The sequence below is a fragment of the Herpailurus yagouaroundi genome, unplaced genomic scaffold, assembly GCF_014898765.1.
Source record: "Herpailurus yagouaroundi ecotype Mexico unplaced genomic scaffold, PumYag 187, whole genome shotgun sequence".
NCBI lineage: Eukaryota > Metazoa > Chordata > Mammalia > Carnivora > Felidae > Herpailurus > Herpailurus yagouaroundi.
In genome coordinates this window covers 3,149,959-3,168,342 of record NW_024412418.1, presented here as the reverse complement: position 1 = coordinate 3,168,342, position 18,384 = coordinate 3,149,959, and the positions used below count along the sequence as shown (strand labels likewise).

The 18,384-nt window shown below is 46.1% G+C and overlaps 1 protein-coding gene across 1 annotated transcript; it reads left to right on the top strand.

Moving 5' to 3' along the window:
• The first annotated feature begins 1,700 nt into the window (after window positions 1-1,700).
• Window positions 1,701-9,938, top strand: OR6Q1 (olfactory receptor family 6 subfamily Q member 1). Its single transcript, XM_040495077.1, has 2 exons — window positions 1,701-2,415; window positions 8,260-9,938. The coding sequence occupies exon 2, from the start codon at window positions 8,562-8,564 to the stop codon at window positions 9,525-9,527; it is 966 nt and encodes a 321-aa protein (XP_040351011.1). The 5' UTR covers window positions 1,701-2,415; window positions 8,260-8,561; the 3' UTR covers window positions 9,528-9,938.
• The last annotated feature ends 8,446 nt before the right edge of the window (window positions 9,939-18,384 follow it).

The window sequence follows — 18,384 nt, the reverse complement described above, 5'->3', positions numbered from 1 at the left end:
ACAGTGGCAAGTGGAGGGACGCCCCCTCCCAAAGAGACCCCCAGCCTAGAGTAAGGATTCTTGGCCTCACATAACCCAATCCTTTCTTCCGAGTAGTCCCAATTTGTTACCTCATTCCTTCTTTCGAAAGTTCTTTTATGGAGTCACTGTGCTTTTAAACATCAACCCATTTTTCTTTTTTTTTTTTTTTTAAATTTTTTTTCAACGTTTATTTATTTTTGGGACAGAGAGAGACAGAGCATGAACGGGGGAGGGGCCGAGAGGGAGGGAGACACAGAATCGGAAACAGGCTCCAGGCTCTGAGCCATCAGCCCAGAGCCTGACGCGGGGCTCGAACTCACGGACCGTGAGATCGTGACCTGGCTGAAGCCGGACGCTTAACCGACTGCGCCACCCAGGCGCCCCAATCAACCCATTTTTCAAGTGAGGAAATAGGGACACACAGAATTCCATTGGTTTGCTTCAGTTCACACAGATTGGGGGGAGCAGGAGACTTTTGGGGGGCTTTGGGACCCCTTCATCTCTGTCTGCCCCTTCGAGTCACTTCAAATTAACCTACAATCTAAACAAGATCGGCTTGCTTGTTATTCAAGCAGCTTCAGGGCCATCTCTGGGCTCCGCTGAGACTCCCATCCCCTAGGCTTTCCTGTTATTGAAATTCTGCAGTAATCATAGTCCATGAGCGATGGAAGCAAGATAATAAGATCTTCCTAGAGCACACCGTGAAAGTTTTCAAAGAGCCTGCACATCCATTATATCGCTGATATACATAATATCCCGGGAGACTGGAAGTGTAGGTATTATTCCTGTGTAAAGATTAGGAGCTAGAAGCTCAGAAAGTTTGCTTCCTTCTGCTGCACTGGGCTCTCCAGCTCGCCCCAGCACGGTGCTCTCTGTTGCACGTCTGACTGCAGAGACGTCCCGTTTATTTTCTCGTGCCTCCATTTCCCGTTTGCTCCCATTATGGGGAGACCGTATGTGAGTAGCTTTGAGGAACAGGTCATGCCCACTCAGTACTGAAGCTACCAGAATAATGTGAGAAGCCCTCAATTAACTGATCAGATTTGGTGTTAGGAATGCTAACCCCCCCGGGGGAGGTGGCATAGTCGAAAGAGGGTGGGCTGTGGGGTCAGACTGGGCTGTATTTTCCTCCAGACTCTGCCACTTACTAGCTGGTTGAAGCCAGGCTCCTGGGAGCCCCGCATGTTACATCCCTTTCTTTTCCTTCGCAGCTACCTGGGGACAGAGGAAATCTAGGGCTTAGTGGAGTAGAGTTTGAAAGGAGATGATAGGGACGCCGGGGTGGCTCAGTTGGTGAAGTGTCCAACTTCGGCTCAGGTCATGATCTCATGGAGTCCTGCGTTGGGCTCTGCGACGACAGCTCGGAGCCTGGAGCCTGCTTCGGATTCTGTGTCTCCCTCTCTCTCTGCCCCTCCCCAGCTCAGCCTCTGTCTTTCTCTTTCTCTCTCTCTCTCAAAAATAAACAAACATTAAAAAGAAAAAAAAGAAAAGAGATGATATAGTACAGGTTTTCAGGAAGTTTAAAATTAAGTTCAGGAGCTAAGCGAAGGAAATTATACATGAGATCAGTTCCACTTGTCCCCCCCCCCCCCCCCCCCCCGGCGGGGGGGGGGGGTGAGTCCAGAACCACAGGCCCCAGCCTTGCAGGCCTCTCCAGGCGTGGGGCTGATGGGCAGGAGGTCGCCCACGCTGGATGGTGCTTCCTTCTGGAAGTACTGGTGGGCTTCCTTGCCTTCCTGTTGCCTTGACACCAGTAGCTGAAGGTGGAAAGGAAGCAGCACTCTGGGTCAGCAGGACGCTAGGAGCGTGTCCCCTCTTTTATGACATCACAATTTATTGCATGCAGGTACGTGCATCCTGGTGACTCTTTTTGGCAACACAGTCACGGACAAACAAAGGCACTGTCTTCAATGGGCTGTGCTTGTGCGGGTGGGGGGGTGTTAGAGACAAACAAATAAATGTCTAACAGGTGACAGCGAAGCTGTGACAAAAATGTCAAGGCAAGAAGCGAGTCGGAGAGTGATGGGGTTGCGTTTTCAGACGGTAGCTCAGAAGGGGCTAAAGTGGCCTTACGCAGAGAATTGAAGGAAGTGCAGGAGGAAGCCGCACAGGCAGAGAAACAAAGGCAGTAAGAACAAAGGCCCTGCGCATCACTTCACGCTGTTTCCTTCCATCTTTAGACCAGCCCTGCAAACGTGCGTATCGCGTCTCCCAGGCGAAGATGTGAAAAGAGAGACTCAGCAAGAAAAAGCGACTTGCCCAAACTAGAGCTGGTCCCCGCTGGCACCAGAGTCAAACTCGGATCCTCTGATCTCAGAGGCGGTGCTGGGAACCAGGGCCGTGTGCAACGGACAGTGTGAGATGTTGCCGGAGGAGCAGAGAAGTGGGCACGCGGTGAGCGAGAGGGAAGGGGACCCAGGAGAGCCAGGACCGGGAGGCCAGGGGGTGGGGGTGCCCCCGGGCATCTAGCCTTTCCTGTCTGCCTCATGCTCAGCTAGGCGTGGTGGCTGGTTCCTGACAGTTTTGTTGGCGTGCCAGTGAGTTCCTTTTGCAGTTCCTTCACCGCAGGGGACAAGTGTCCCAGAGGTCAAGTGGACAGAAGGGACACAGGGAGAAATCCGGTCTCTCTGACCAGGCTCATCACGCAGCTGCACAAGCAAACAGCTGCAGGAGTGAAGTGTCAGTTTCCCTGCGTGAGCCCCACACCGTTGTCCCCTATTCGTCAGGGAAAATCTTAGCCAAGGAAGCACCTTCTTTTGAAGACATCAAATTGGGCCAAGTGCCTGGGCGGCCTCTCTCCACATTCGGTCGCATTCACGATCGTCCCCCGTGAGTGTCCCCTTCCCTGTCGGCTGCTTGCTCCCGGTGTTGTACTTGGCTGGTTCTCTCCACCTGGGGAGGACGCCCTGGGTTAATAGGGCCGCGGAGCCTCACTGGGTCCCTGCAGGTCCCAGAGCCTGCGGGGTGTTTCTCCAGCGGGCCTCTGAGCACAGAGAAGTTGACCTCACAGGGGGGGCGGGGGCCTGGGTGCAGGGGTGACCTTCAGTGAAAGGCAGTGGCGGAGGGAGGTAGCATGGCCTGAGCAGGGAACACTGGCTCTTGTGCCAGGCCTGCGGGCGTTTGCGCTCTGTCACCTCCTGGTTCTCCGATCCGATGCAAGTTACTTGCTGTCTCTGAGCCTGTTTTTTTCCAGTGCGTGAAACCCAGAACAGTCATACGTCTCTGAAGCCTGGGTCATGGGATCGCAGCCTTGTTGTGGGTTTGAAAGGAGATAATGACCTAAGCCCAGCAGAATGTGGCCCACGGAAGGGACTTCTAAACATCCTCTTCCTCCTCCTGAGGGAGGGTCCTCTCCTACCCACACAGGACCTGAACGCTCTGAGGAGGCTCAGCATTTCCTGAAACTTGCCCAGAAAGCTTTCCTTGTTTAACCCATCTCTGGGGACTCACACGATTCCGTGAGAAATCCATTCATCTGGGTTGGACCTTGCCCTCCACCTAGGTTTTTCCATGGCATTTAGGTTAGGAGTGGTGGACCTGGGCTATGAAGACACCAAGTAGTCTGACCCCTCCCCCTCCTGCCTCTGCGGGGGGGGGGGGGGGCCCACAGCCTCTTCCCAGGGACTCATCTTTCATGCTTCTCCTCCCTGGCCCACCTGACTCTCCTCTGCTGAACCTGGTTTTGTCAGTCAGGGATTATCTTGTCTCTCAGCCTGCACACGGTGATCTGGTTGGGAAATTCTTTCTTGGTTTCACCTATCCTGTCTTCCTTCTGGGCCAGACGAACTGTCCCTGCTGTGTTCTCCCAGATGCATGGAAAGGGGCTCATCTTGTGGTGGTTGTTCCGTTTGGAGAGTTCTCAGACTCCCCTGAAAGACTCTGGGCTCTTCAATGGCAGGGCTCTTGAACCTTTATAGGCTTGGTGCCTAAGTGCAATGCCTGACATGCAAGAGGCTCCTGGAGGAGTGCTCGACTGGGGAAGCAGCCAGAATCTAAGTCTGGGTAAATCACATCAGTAAATTACAAATGAACGAGTTTCAAATGCTGTTGGTTTCAAAATTTGCCAAGGATTAGATAATTGGGTAGGATTCTTTCTCCCTTTTTAATAAATGAAAGGGAATGAATATAAGTTAATAAATGAAGTAATCCATTCAAGTATTTTATTCATTTAAACCTTTTTTTTTTTCATTTAAGCCTTTTGAACGGTTTTCTCAGTATAACGATTCGATCCATTTGACAGCTTGAGTTAGTGTCTTGGGCCTCAAAGTATGCAACTGGGTCTTGGGCAGTAGAGAAAGAGCTGATCCCGATGATTGTGTAGTTTAGATACTAGGTTTTGGCTTGGAAGTGAGGACTGGGCCCTGTTTTACTTTATTTTTAATTTTTTTGCCCTTTTTTATAATGATTTTATTTATTTATTTATTATTTTTTAAAATATAATTTATTGTCAAATTAGCTTCCATACAACACCGAGTGCTCGTCCCAGCAAGTGCCCTCCTCAATGCCCATCACCCACTTTCCCCTCTACCCCACCCCCCCAACAACCCTCAGATGATATTTTTAATTTTTTTAAGTTGATTTATTTATTTTGAGAGACACATAGACAGCACGAGTGGGTGAGGGGCAGAGAGAGGGAGAGAGAGAATCCCAGGCAGGCTCTGTACCACCAGCACAGAGCCCAAGGTGAGGCTCGAACCCACAAACCCATGAGCCCAACAATGAGATGATAGCCTGAGCTGTAACTTAATCAACCGAGCCATCCAGGCACCCCATTTCACTGTATTTAAAAACAATTTTTTTAAGTTTATTTATGTATTTTGAAAGAGAAAGAGAAAAGCAAGGAGGGGTAGAGAGAGAGAGAGAGGGAGAGAGAGAATCCCAAGAAGGCTCTGCACCCTCAGCGCAGAGCCTAATGCTGGGCTTGAACTCACGAACCATGAGATCATGACCTGAGCCGAATCAAGAGTTGGACACTTAACCGACGGAGCCACCCAGACGCCTCCGCCCCATTTTACTTTATTAATTAGAGGCTAGGATATGGGATGCAATGAAGCCTATTTATAACACAATGAGTCAAGTCAGGCTCTACAGTACGTATGTGTAGTGAGTGTCTTCCAGGAAGGGCATCCAGGAAGGGTAAGCACTGCCCTCAAACTGTTACATTATAAACCAGAAAAGGGCTGCAATGCAGTTATATTTGGCCAGGAAGCCCATGTTTATAGACCACTCGCCGTGGGGATGTTAAAGAATGGACTTAGGAATGCAGGAATCTGAAGACTTTGACCTTTTTCTGACCATCTCTGTGTGCTTCTGTTGCCAGGAAATCATGGGTTGTTGAAGCCACAAGGAACCTGCTTAATTCTTTTTTTAGGGGAAGGAACAAGGAAGGTTTTAGACCTTGTCAACCTAAATTCAGATCCCAGTTTAGACATTTATTTTTTTTATTTCCCACGACCCCAGGATCACGATCTGAGCTGAAATCAAGAGTTGGATGCTCAACCAACTGAGCCACCCAGGTGCCCCAAGGCATTTGTGAGCGTGGGCAAAACATGACACCTTTTCCTACAGAGGGTCCAAGTTATTGAATAATTCACCCAAGCTTCTGGAACCAGGGCACCATTGTTTCAGTTATATAGTGCTGCACATCAAGCCACTCCCAAACTTAGTGGCGTAAAGTAGAAATAATTTCCTATTTAGCTCAGAAATCTGCAATGTGGGGAGGTCCCAGCAGGGAAGGCTGGTGTCTGCTGGGCCAGCTCAGCTGGGGGTTGGAGACCTATTTCCCGGACGGCTCAGTCACCCGGCTGGCACGTTGGGGCAGTGAGAGTTTGGCTGAGGGAGGGAGAACTTAGTCCCTTCCCATGTGGGCCTTTCTGCAGGCCGCTTGGGCTTCCTCACCCTGTGGTGACCGGGTTCCAAGAAGCAGGGAGAGGAATCGATTTCTTAAGACCTGAGCCTGGAAATTGGCATAGCATCCTTCTGTCTTGTTCTGTCAAGCAATCAGCAGGACCAGGTTTAAGGGAAGTGGCCATAGATCCCACTTGTTAATGAGAAGAACGTCAACGAATTTGAGGCTGTGATTTAAAAGGGCCGTATGATGGAGACATTATATTCTTTCACTGAATCTAAAACAAGGTAGGGATTCATCTTAGTAGTCTTATTCTTATTCACCTCTTTTTCATTAAAAATAGTATTATTATTTTAGAAATCTTAATTTTGGTGTAGTTAGCATGCGGTGTTATATTTGTTTCAGGTGATTTCAAGTGATTCAACACTTCCATACAACAGCCGGTGCTCATCATAACAAGTGCACTCCTGAATCCCCATCACCTATTTAACCCATCCCCCACCCTTCCCCACCCCTGTAGCTCTCAGTTTGTTCTGTATAGTGAAGAGTCTGTTTGTCTCTTTTCCCCCCCTTTGCTCATTTGTCTTGTTTCTTAAGTTCCACATATGTATGAAATCATATGGGATTTGTCTCTCTGTGACTGATTTATTTCACTCGGCATTATGCCCCCTAGATCCATCCACGTTGTTGCAAATGGCAAGATTTCATTCTTTTTTTTATGGTTGAATAATATTCCCTTGTCTATATCTAGACCACATCTTCTTTATCCATTCGTCTATCGATGAACACTTGAGCTGCTTCCATAGTTTGGCGATTGTAGAGTAGATGATGCTGCGGTAAACACAGAGGTGTGTGTATCCCTTCGAAGTAGTGTTTTCATATTCTTTGGGTGAATACCCAGTAGTGGAATTATTGGATCATAGGCTAGTCCTGTTTTTAATTTTTTGAGGAATCTGCATACTGTTTTCCAGAGTGACTGCACCAGTTTGCATTCCCAACACCTGTGTTTTTTATTATCGGCTTTTAAAAAGGGAATTTTGAGTGATTTTTCCCAGGCTCACATATCTCACGTTGATGGTGGAACTTGGATTCAAACTCAGTCCTATTTATTCTGTCTCTTATTAGCTCTGTTCGCTCCCCATGCCTCGAGCCCGCGGCCATCATCACCCCATGCTACACCTGCAAAACCTCCCCACCTGGCCTTTCTGCCGTGTTCCTCTCCAAACCTGCCTCGGCACAGCACACTTGGTCCTTATGAAGGGCAGGAAGCTTACCTTGCTCCTCTCCTTAAGTTCCTCAACACTGTCTGTTGCCCCCAGACTGAAGCTCAGCTCTGTCTTTTCTCTTAACTCGGCTTCTCACTCTCCGTGATGCCCTTGCCTGCTCCCGGGCTCAATGAGTGCCGTCTTCCTCCCATACTCTACTCCAGAAGTCTACATTTAAATTTTGCTCTGTTATGTATTGACCCAAACGTGGTGCGAAATGCTTTAGAAGGACTATCTATTTTAAAATTCCACTAGTCTGTTAAATTCTTTTGTATTGAACTTTTAAATTTTTGTAATTATTAGTATTATTATTTTCAATGTATTTATATTGAGAGAGAGGGAGAGAGAAAAATCCCAAGCAGGCTCCTGGATACCAGCACAGAGCCTGATGTGGGGCTCGATCCCATGAATCATGAGATCATGGCCTGAGCCAAAACCAAGAGTTGGATACTCGACCGACTGAGCCACCCAGGCCCCTCTATGATTATTTTTTTAAAAGGTTCCCTAAATTCTTTTGTATTTAAAGCCAGGTATGCTTGATCAGGAAGCCAAGCTCTTTCTTTTTTCAATGTTTATTTATTAAAAATTTTTGAATGTTTTGTTTATTTTTGAGAGAAGGGTGGGGAGGGGCAGAGAGAGAGGGAGACACAGAATCTGAAACAGGCTCCAGGCTCTGCACATAGCCCGATGCAGCGCTCGAACCCACGAACTGTGAGATCCTGATCTGAGCCAAAGTTGAATGCTTAACCGACTGAGCCACCAAGATGCCCCTCCTCCCCCACTTTTTAATGTTTATTTATTTTTGAGAGAGAGGCAGCGAGTGCGGGTCAAGGGCAGAAAGAGAGAAGGAGACAGAGGATCTGAAGCAGGCTCTGTGTTGACAGCAGAAAGCCCGATGTGGGGCTCGAACTCGAGACCTATGAGATCATGATCTGAGCCAAAGTCGGATGTGTAACCGACTGAGCTAGCCAGGCGCCCCCAAAACTAAGCTCTTCACTTCTATGGTAACCTGTACCTACTTGAGGTTTCCCAAATGCACGGATTTCTCTCCGGTATCCGGGGTTTAATACTTGCTGTGCTCTCTTTACCTCTCTAACTTTTTTCTCACTCATCCTTCTCTTCCAGGTTCCAGCTGAGACAACACTTCCTCTAGGAAGCATTCACTGATTCCTCCAGACTTGGGGGAGCTTCCCTGCTATTTCCTCCCATAACGTCGGCATCCTTATCCAGCACTTTAAATTTTGTACTGAAATTGTCTGTTTTCTGGAGCTCCTCACAGGCTATACATTCTTCGGGGGCAGGGCCAGGGTCTTGACTTTGCTTTCCTCTTCTGAAATGAAAGATGTCTCAGTGTGCCATCCTCACTGGTTCTCCTTGAGCTGTCGTTGTCCGTGAGGTTATGAGCGTCCTGACTCTCACTTCCACCTATGCAGCCATATGCCCCAAACTGGACCCATGTAACAGAGTTTGTCATAGTGGGCTTTGCTGGGGTGCATGAAGCACGCTCCCTCTTCTTTACACTCTTCCTCACCATGTACCTATTCACCCTGGTGGAGAACTTGGCCATCATCGTGGTGGTGGCTTTAGACCACCGGCTACGTAGACCCATGTATTTCTTCCTGACGCACTTGTCCTGCCTTGAAATCTGGTACACTTCGGTGACAGTGCCCAAGATGCTGGCTGGTTTTATTGGGGTAGGTGGGGGCAAGAACATCTCCTATGCTGGCTGCCTGTCCCAGCTCTTCATCTTTACCTTCCTGGGGGCAACAGAGTGTTTCCTACTGGCTGCCATGGCCTATGACCGCTATGTGGCCATTTGTATGCCTCTGCGATATGCGGCCTTGGTGTCGTGGGGCGCCTGCATCCGTCTGGCCGCTGCTTGTTGGCTGGCGGGCCTCCTCACACCTGTTTTGCCTATCTACCTCATGTCCCAGCTGACGTTTTGTGGCCCCAACGTCATCGACCACTTCTTCTGTGATGCCTCACCGCTGCTAGCCTTGTCCTGCTCAGATGTCACCCTGAAGGAGACCACAGACTTCCTCGTTTCTCTGGCGGTGCTCCTGGCCTCCTCTACGGTTATTTCTGTGTCCTATGGCAACATCGTCTGGACGTTGCTGCACATCCATTCAGCTGCTGAGCGCAGGAAGGCCTTCTCCACTTGTGCAGCTCACCTGACAGTGGTGAGCCTCTTCTATGGCACTCTTTTTTTCATGTATGTCCGCACCAAAGTGGCCTCCTCCGTCAACTTCAACAAGGTGGTGTCTGTCTTCTACTCCATTGTCACTCCAATGCTCAACCCCCTCATCTATAGTCTTCGGAACAGGGAGGTGAAGGGAGCTCTGGGCCGAGCCTTGTCTCTCAGGTCTTGGAAAGGTCAGCAAGGAGGAAGGTGAAGACCTAATTTTCTTGCCTTGGCTCTTCAGAAGGAGGGTGGTGAGGACGAGGGGACAGAGCAGTGACCTGGGTGGTCATGAGTTATGGATTATGTATTAGTTAAAGTAAACTGTTAATCTGGTGTAACGAGAGACACCTAGCTATAAAGGGGCTTAAAGGAGGAAAGAGATTTGTTCTTTCCTGCAAGAGTCCAAGGTGAGCACTTCAGGTTGGCAGGTGGCTCTGCTCAACAGGCAAAGATGGAAGTTCCCTCATTCCATAGTGTCAACATCCCTTAGGATGTTGGCAAACTAAGCGCCGTGGGCCAAATTCAGCTCGACACTTGTTTTTAATGAGCTGTAAGCTAAGAATGGTTTTTAGACTTTTAAATGGTTGTAAACAAATCAAAAGTAAAATAATATTTCATGACACATAGTCATTTTATTTTTTATTTTAATTTTTAATTTGAGAGAGAGAGAGTGAGGGAGAAGCAGAGGGAGAGACAGAGACAGAGACAGAGAGAGACAATCCCATGCTCAGCACGGAGCCTGATGCATGGCTCCATCTTACAACCATGAGATGATGACCCGAGCTGACATCAAGAGTCAGATTCTCAACTGACTCACTACCCAGGTGCCCCGACCCATAATCACTTAATAAAATTAAAAGTTCAGTGTCCATAAATCGAGTTTTACTAGGATACGATCACACCATATGTGTTATCTATGGCTCCATTCGTGCTACGATGAGAGTTGAGTAGCTGAGATAGAGACCATATGCCAACCCTCAGTCTAGGGCCTTCTTGTTATCTACATGGTCAGCATGAGGTTCCAGGGAGCAAGAAGGGTGAGGATAGATCAAGGAGGAAATCAACTTCATGTCTTAAGGTTTCTCCACTAGATTTAGAAACCATCATTTCTACTCACCTCTGTTGGTGAGAAATTAGCCATAGCTCCCAGCTCTTTGCCAGGGTACTGAAAAGAGTCTGTAGCTAGGTAACCAGGTATCCAGCCCCAATTTGATTATTGTGGAGAAAAAGGAGAACAAATTTTGGCAGACGACTAGCTGTTTCCACCCACAAAGTCCCCAGAATCATAGCTGATTTTCCATGTGATCCATGTACTTAATTTCTTTGTAGCTACATTGTCTTATTTGAAGTATAGGCCCATCTGACTTCTATATCAACCTGCTTCTTTGAAATATAAGAAGGCGTCAGCTCGCTTGAAGTGAGGCTTAAAAGACCATTATAATTCAAGTAGTTCCTTACATGTAGATAGTTGTATCTTAAAGACATTTATAATCATCATTTGAATGTGGATTCCAGAAACTATAGTATATGGAAGGAGAAAATGCTGAGCTTGACTGGATCGGGGGAAGGACAGATTTTTCTGTGATGGTGTTTCTCAACTGGCCAAGAGCAAGCAGGTTACACGATGGTGCCCGTAGCAACACAGTCTCTACATCCCCCACTCAACCCAGTATCTTAGCGGCTGCACTTGTTATGGTTGGCAGAAAGGACACAAGTCATAAGTTTTGAAAAACATTTCATTTAATGAATGTTATATCAGTAATGAGTTTTATGTTCTTTTGGATGATGGCAGGATGCAAAATCAGTGCAAAGATGAGAAACTTTCAGGATCAAAAATAAGAACTCATGTGAAAGAAATAGGACAGAACTTTCAGATACCTGACCTGAGTAGATTTGAACACAAAATGTATTTGACTTTTAGGTTTCTGGCTGATGGAAACAAACAAAACATACTGGGTATATAAGAGTTCTCCAGAGAAACAACCAATAAGATCTATCATCTATCTATCTATATCTATCTATCTATCTATCTATCTATCATCTACGTACCTACTATAACGATATAACTATACATCTATTTAGATTGATTGAGAGATGGATATAAGAAGAGATTTATTATAGGTATTGGGTCACACAATATGGAGGCTGGGAGGTCCCATGATCTGTCATTTGATAGCGGGAGAAGCTAGAAAATCAGTGGTGTAATTCAGGCTGAGCCTGAAGGTTTGAAAACTGGAGGAGCCTATGGTGTAGGTCCTGGTCTGACACCAAAGGTCCAAGAATCAGGGGCACTAATGTCCAAGGGCAGGAGAAGCTTGATGTCCCAGCGCAAGCCAAGAGAGCAAGTTCTCCCTTCTTCCCCCTTTTTGTTCATTCAGGCCCTGAATGGACTGGATGATGCCCACCTGTATTGGTGAGAGCAATCTTCTTCTTCTTTCTTTTTTTAAAAATTATTTATTTAAATTCAAGTTAGTGAACATACAGTGTAGTATTGGTTTCTGGAGTAGAACCCAGTGATTCATCACTTACATATGATACCCAGTGAGAGCAATCTTCTTTATTCAGTCTGTTTATTTAAATGCTAATCTCTTCAGAAAAAAACCCTCACAGGCACACCCAAAATAACATTTTAAAGACTGAACATCCCTTATCCCAGTGAACTTGACACATAGAATTAACCGTCATACCAGGTCATGACATTCTCATTTATGGTTCCAGAAAGAACTCAAATTCAAACCCAGGGAATGCTTTCGGGATTTGACTCTAAGAACAACTCTATGGGAAGTGTCAGTAAAGGTTTACAATTCTGAGCTTGTGGAAGAAAGAATCTATATTTTTGAGATAAATTACTTAAAATGGTAAGAACTCAGAGGCATGCTTTTAGAAAGGATCCTACATATGTAAAAGTGCATCCTGGTTTAATAAAACCTGATACAAGAAAATAAACTGATAATATGGTATTATGCATTCACTATACTTCAATAAAAGAAAAAACTGAAAAAAAGGCCTTTGTGAGTGTGATTATTTACATTGTAAAGCAATCACTCCCTTAAAAAAAAGACCTACCTGCCAGAATTTGGAGTGCTCATGAAGTACATGATATGTGTAGGTATTGACAGCTGAAGTTTGTATTCTTAATTAATTAATTGGCTTCTGACTTTGTTTTCACATTATAATGGACACAATATTATATTAGTTTTAGGTGTCCAAAATGGTGATTCAGTATTTTTGTACATTATGAAATGACCACCTTGATAAGTCTAGTTACTATCAGTCAATCAGTCACTAGACAAAGTTAGTACAATGTTAATAACTATATTCTTTGCAAGCTGGTGCAGCCACTCTGGAAAACAGTATGCAGGTTCCTCAAAAAACTAAAAATAGAACTACCCTATGACCCAGCAATTGCACTACTAGGCATTTATCCACGGGATACAGGTGTGCTGTTTCGAAGGGGCACATGCACCCCCATGTTTATAGCAGCACTATCAACAATAGCCGAAGTATGGAAAGAGCCCAAATGTCCATCGATGGATGAATGGATAAAGAAGATGTGGTATATATGTATATAAAATGGAGTATTACTCAGCAATCAAAAAGAATGAAATTTTGTCATTTGCAACTATGTGGATGGAACTGGAGGGTATTATGCTAAGTGAAATTAGTCAGAGAAAGACAAAAATCATATGACTTCACTCATATGAGGACTTTAAGAGACAAAACAGATGAACAAAAGGGAAGGGAAACAAAAAGAATGTAAAAACAGGGAGGGGGACAAAACAGAAGAGACTCATAAATATGGAGAACAAACTGAGGGTTGCTGGAGGGGTTGTGGGAGGGGGGATGGGCTAAAAGGGTAAGGGGCACTAAGGAATCTACTCCTGAAATCATTGTTGCACTACATGCTAACTAATTTGGATGTCAATTTGAAAAAATGAAAAAAAAAAAAAAAAAAAAAAAATTTCCATAAAAATTTAAAAAAATAAAAAAAAAAAAAAAAAAAGAAAATCCCCCACAATAAAGTAACTATGATCAGAAAAAAAAAATAACTATATTCCTTATACTGTCTCTACTTTACATTCACTGACTTATTTTAAACTGGAAGTTTGTGACAGCTAGAGTTTTTATTTTTTATTTTTGTTTATTTATTTTGAGAGAGACAGAGACAACACGAGTGGGGGAGGGGCAGAGAGGGAGACAGAGAATCCCAAGCAGGCTCCAAATTGTCAGTGCAGAGCCTGATGTGGGGCTGGAACCCATGAAACCGTGAGATCATGACCTGAGTTGAAATCAAGAGTCGGATGCTTAAGCAACTGAGTCACCCAGGTGCCTCTATTTTTTAATTTTTTGATTGATTTATTAATTTTTTTCATGTTTATTTATTTTGAGAGAGACAGAGAGTGAGTTCATGGGCATGCGGGTGGAGGAGGGGCAGAGAAGAGAGGGAGAGAGAGGATCCCAAGCAGCCTCCTTGCTGTCAGTACGGAGCCCAATGGAAAGCCCAGTGTAGAGCCTGAAGCTGGACTCCATTTGCAGAGCCCGATGTGGGGCTCAATCTCATGAACCGTGAGCTTCTGACTTGAACTGAGATCAACAGTTGGTTGCTTAGCTGACTGAGCCATCCAGGCTTCCAACAGGTAAAGTTTTTTTAAAATTTTCTTTTTTTTTTGAACGTTTATTTATTTTTGGGACAGAGAGAGACAGAGCATGAACGGGGGAGGGGCAGAGAGAGAGGGAGACACGGAATCGGAAACAGGCTCCAGGCTCCGAGCCATCAGCCCAGAGCCCGACGCGGGGCTCGGACTCCCGGACCGCGAGATCGTGACCTGGCTGAAGTCGGACGCTTAACCGACTGCGCCACCCAGGCGCCCCCCAACAGGTAAAGTTTTTAAGGCCACTACCAATGGTAGATAATTCCGCAGTGAAGATAAATTATGAAACCATGACAGGAAACATACGTACCCTTGTAAATGGGGAATTTCTGAGAATATAATTTCTTCTTTGGGGGTATATTTGTTCGTTGAGTGAAACATAGGCAGGTGTGCTAACAGTATATAGACATTACTTCACCAGAATCCAGAGAATGTCACAATGAATAATTAGCAATAAGACTTACTAACACAGAATTCTGTAAGGAGCACTGCTCCTCTTGTTTTGTCCATTCTGGGTACCAGGATATTGACTGAATTGTTAGTAAGGGACTATTTGGGAGCCATCCAGGAGAAGGTCCTTTGACTTAGGACTTGGTGTGAATGACTGGATCTACATACTGAAATCAGAACTCTACAGTTTGCTGTGTACCATTATGTAACCATTGTCGTAGGCTTTGATGTGGGTCTATGTACCTAAGGCCCTTCTGGACCCCCTTCTATGATTCCATATTCTTTTTATCCTTTGCACCTATGCTGGGATTCCAATACCTTTTTCAGGGGTCTTAGTCTTTGGTTGGTCTCTCACTTTTCAATTTTCACATGTGAAGTCCTTAGCAACTGATTTCTTTTCTTTCTTAAAGTTTATTTATTTTGAGAGAGAGAGAAAGCAGGGGAGGGGCAGAGAGAGAGGGAGTGAGTGAATCCCAAGCAAGTTCTGGGCTGACACCACAGAGTCCATCACGGGACTCATACTCATGAACCATGTGATCATGACCTAAGCCAAAGCCAAAAGTGGACGCTTAACGGACCGAGCTACCCAGGTGTCCCCTTAGCAATTGCTCTCGAAGCTATGTTTGTCAAAAGCTGTGGAATGCTACGGCTTTCTGTTTCTCTAAATTGAGTCTTCTCTATCTATATCCTTGTTTTCATTGGTGGCTTCACTGTCACTGGCCTAAATATTATTCTCGGCCAGCCATGGCAAGATAGAAGCATTTTATTTTATTTATTTTAATTTTTTAAATTATTATTATATTTGAGTAGGCTCCACACCTAAAGTGGGGCTTGAACTCACAACCCTGGGATCAAGAGTCAGATGCTTTACTGACTAAGTCAGCCAGCCACCCCAAGACAGGAGCATTTAAAACCCCTTTTTGCAGGAACTTAAATGGATCTCATCGCCAAGAAAACGTGGATGCATCCAGACCTTGAGACAGTATGTGCAGCACCATTCAGCTCTGTCCCTTCCCATAGAGCATTCCAGGAGCACTAAAAGTTAGTTAACTGATGCCCAATACTTTGTCAGCTTTGTTAACGTCCTCAGACTCTCTTGCAAGTGGGAGAGCTTTATTTAGAGCAGACTTTGCTCTGGTGGTTGCTCAGCTGGGTCTGTGACAGTCAACTGTCTCCACCTACCCAAAGATAAGCAAGCTGACCAGAGGAGGTGCGAGTTGTTTAATTCTTGTAGAACAGTTTCACAATAGATATATTTAGTTTACTCTGATCAGGTTAGGTTGGAAATGTTACACCATGAGCTTTGCAAGGGCTGTATTTTAGCCTTCCTGGAGGTCCCCCCCTCAGGACCTAGCTTGGAGCAAGGGTCTCATAAAAGCTTTAGTTATTTAGCAAAGAGTCAAGACGTCCAGGCGTGCCACTACGTATAATTTTATTGAGCTATCTAACAGATACTTGTTTAGTTCTTACTATGTGCCAGGTACTGTTCTAAATGCTTTATAAATAGTAATTCATTTACTCCTCGCTGATAACCCCACAGAATTGGTGCTATCATCTTCCTTTGCACATAAGGAAACTGAGGTACCGAGAAGTAATGTACTTGACCAAAGTCACACAGCTGAGTAAATGGAGAACCAGGACTTTAAACTTACTCATCTAACATCAGCACAACGATGCCCTGGGTACCTGGGTCTCTTCTTGTGAAAGGACAGGGTGGATGGACGACTTTAAATACCTACCTTTGAGTGTTAAATATGTGCTGGGCATTCCTATACATTTTCTCACTTCATCATATCAGCCCAGAGAGGGAGGCTTAGTCTCATTTTACATCAGTGGAATCGGAGTCTCAGAGAGGTTAAGCCACATCCCAAGGTTCACACAGCTACAACATGGAGAAGCTAGGAGGATTTGAGCCAGGGTTCTTTGACTCTATTGAGCCACTCTCCTCTGCAAGATCTCTACCAATGCTAGCTTTGCATGCATTGACTTATTCATTCACTAAACAGCTATTCACCAAACAGCTATGTCTCCTCTCCATACCACACATCGGCTGGTTGCTGAGTGGCCAGAGGATGAATTACACTAGATGCTTCCATCCAGGACAACATTACTGCAAACACGTCTCATGTTCCTCTGACAGAATGAAATACAATATAAAAGCCACTAAGTGACAATGAGGGGTCTGGACCAGGGTGACAGGGAGTGTTTTCCTGGTGGCCAGTCCAAAGAGGGCCTCCCTGGGAACACAGCACTCCCCATGGTCTGCTTTTGACCTTCCCATCTGAGATGACACCTGCCAAGCATTTTCTCTTTTGGGTTCTTCTCAGGATGGAGAAGGATGACGTAGCATTTGGGAAAGAAGAGGCATGACACAAGACCTGCTGCTGATGCTAAGATGGCAAAGACCTCCACGGCCACCGTGTCTTTGCCTTGGGTGCTCATGTGGGCAGGGATGAAGGATGCCCAGACATAGGAGCACACACACATGCTGAGAGTGAAACACTTTGCTTTGTTGAAGGGGTCAGGTCGCCGGCAGGTGCGGAAGGTCACCAGCAAGCTGAGCAATCCTAGCAAACCCAAGTAACCCAGCATGGCATAGAACAGTTCCAAGGAGCCCTCATCACACTTTACCATCATCGTGGTCCCAGGCTCCATAGAGCTCACAGGCTGTGGGGGCCATCGGATCACCCAGAGTGCACACAAGTTTGTCTGGACCAGGGAACAGACAATGGGGATGGTGCTAGGGAGAAGTGGCCACGCCACCCTCCCAATCTGGGTATCTGGCTAGGCGGTGTGGAAGGCTGCCAGGACCATGACGGGCTTGGCCAGTACAGTGGACACACAGGTTGTGAAGATGACCCCAAAAGCTGCCTGGCGCACAGCACACGTGAAGGGCCCTCGGTGCCCATTGAACAGGAAGGGGCCGAGGAAACAGAGGACCAAGGAGGACAACAAAAGATAGCTGAGCTGGTGGTTACTGGCTTGGATGATGGGGGTGTGGTGGTGCTGGATGAAGATGCCTAAGATGGCCAGGGCAAGGAGGAAGAGCAGGGCTGTGCAGACAGCCAACACTGCACCGAGGGGCTCATGGTAGGAGACGAAGTCAAGCATTTTGGGGATGCACCAGCTCTTCTCCATATCAGGCCACTCATCCTCAGGGCGCCTCTCACATGTAGCACCATCTGAAGGGAGAAAGAGAAACTGGGTCAGAGAACATAATGGGGAAGCTTCTGGAAACTTTCCCGTGGTCAATTATATGGCTACTGATGGCTTTTCCGGTAGGTCCTGTGTATTTCAGTCTTGTTACGGTGGACCTTCCAGGCTGCTGATGTCCTCAGATTGAAGGCCGAAGACACAGATGGCAGAAATCCTGATAGCAGCTGTTCATCATGCATCAAACTATAGTGAAATAACATTGACACAATAACCTGTGGAAGCGCTAACTCTTCTCTGGGCTTCATCCCTTTGAATCGAACTGCCATTGTGCTCGTGTCATAATTACTAGTGACCGCTAACTCATTCATGCACTTATTCATTCAGTAGCCCATTTAATTTAAGGAATTTCAATGGGTTGCTTACAATGTACACAGACTCTTTCTATCTCTTCCTCTTTTTTTTTTTTTAATTTTTTTTCAACGTTTTTTATTTATTTTTGGGACAGAGAGAGACAGAGCATGAACGGGGGAGGGGCAGAGAGAGAGGGAGACACAGAATCGGAAACAGGCTCCAGGCTCTGAGCCATCAGCCCAGAGCCCGACGCGGGGCTCGAACTCACGGACGGCGAGATCGTGACCTGGCTGAAGTCGGACGCTTAACCGACTGCGCCACCCAGGCGCCCCATCTCTTCCTCTTTTTTAATGGAGGCACCTATGTCTAAATCACTCCTTTGATAGAAATGATCAGAACTTTGCTTTCCATAGTGATTTTAAGGATAGGTTTTGTGACTGGAGCTCTGGAGCGGTCAAA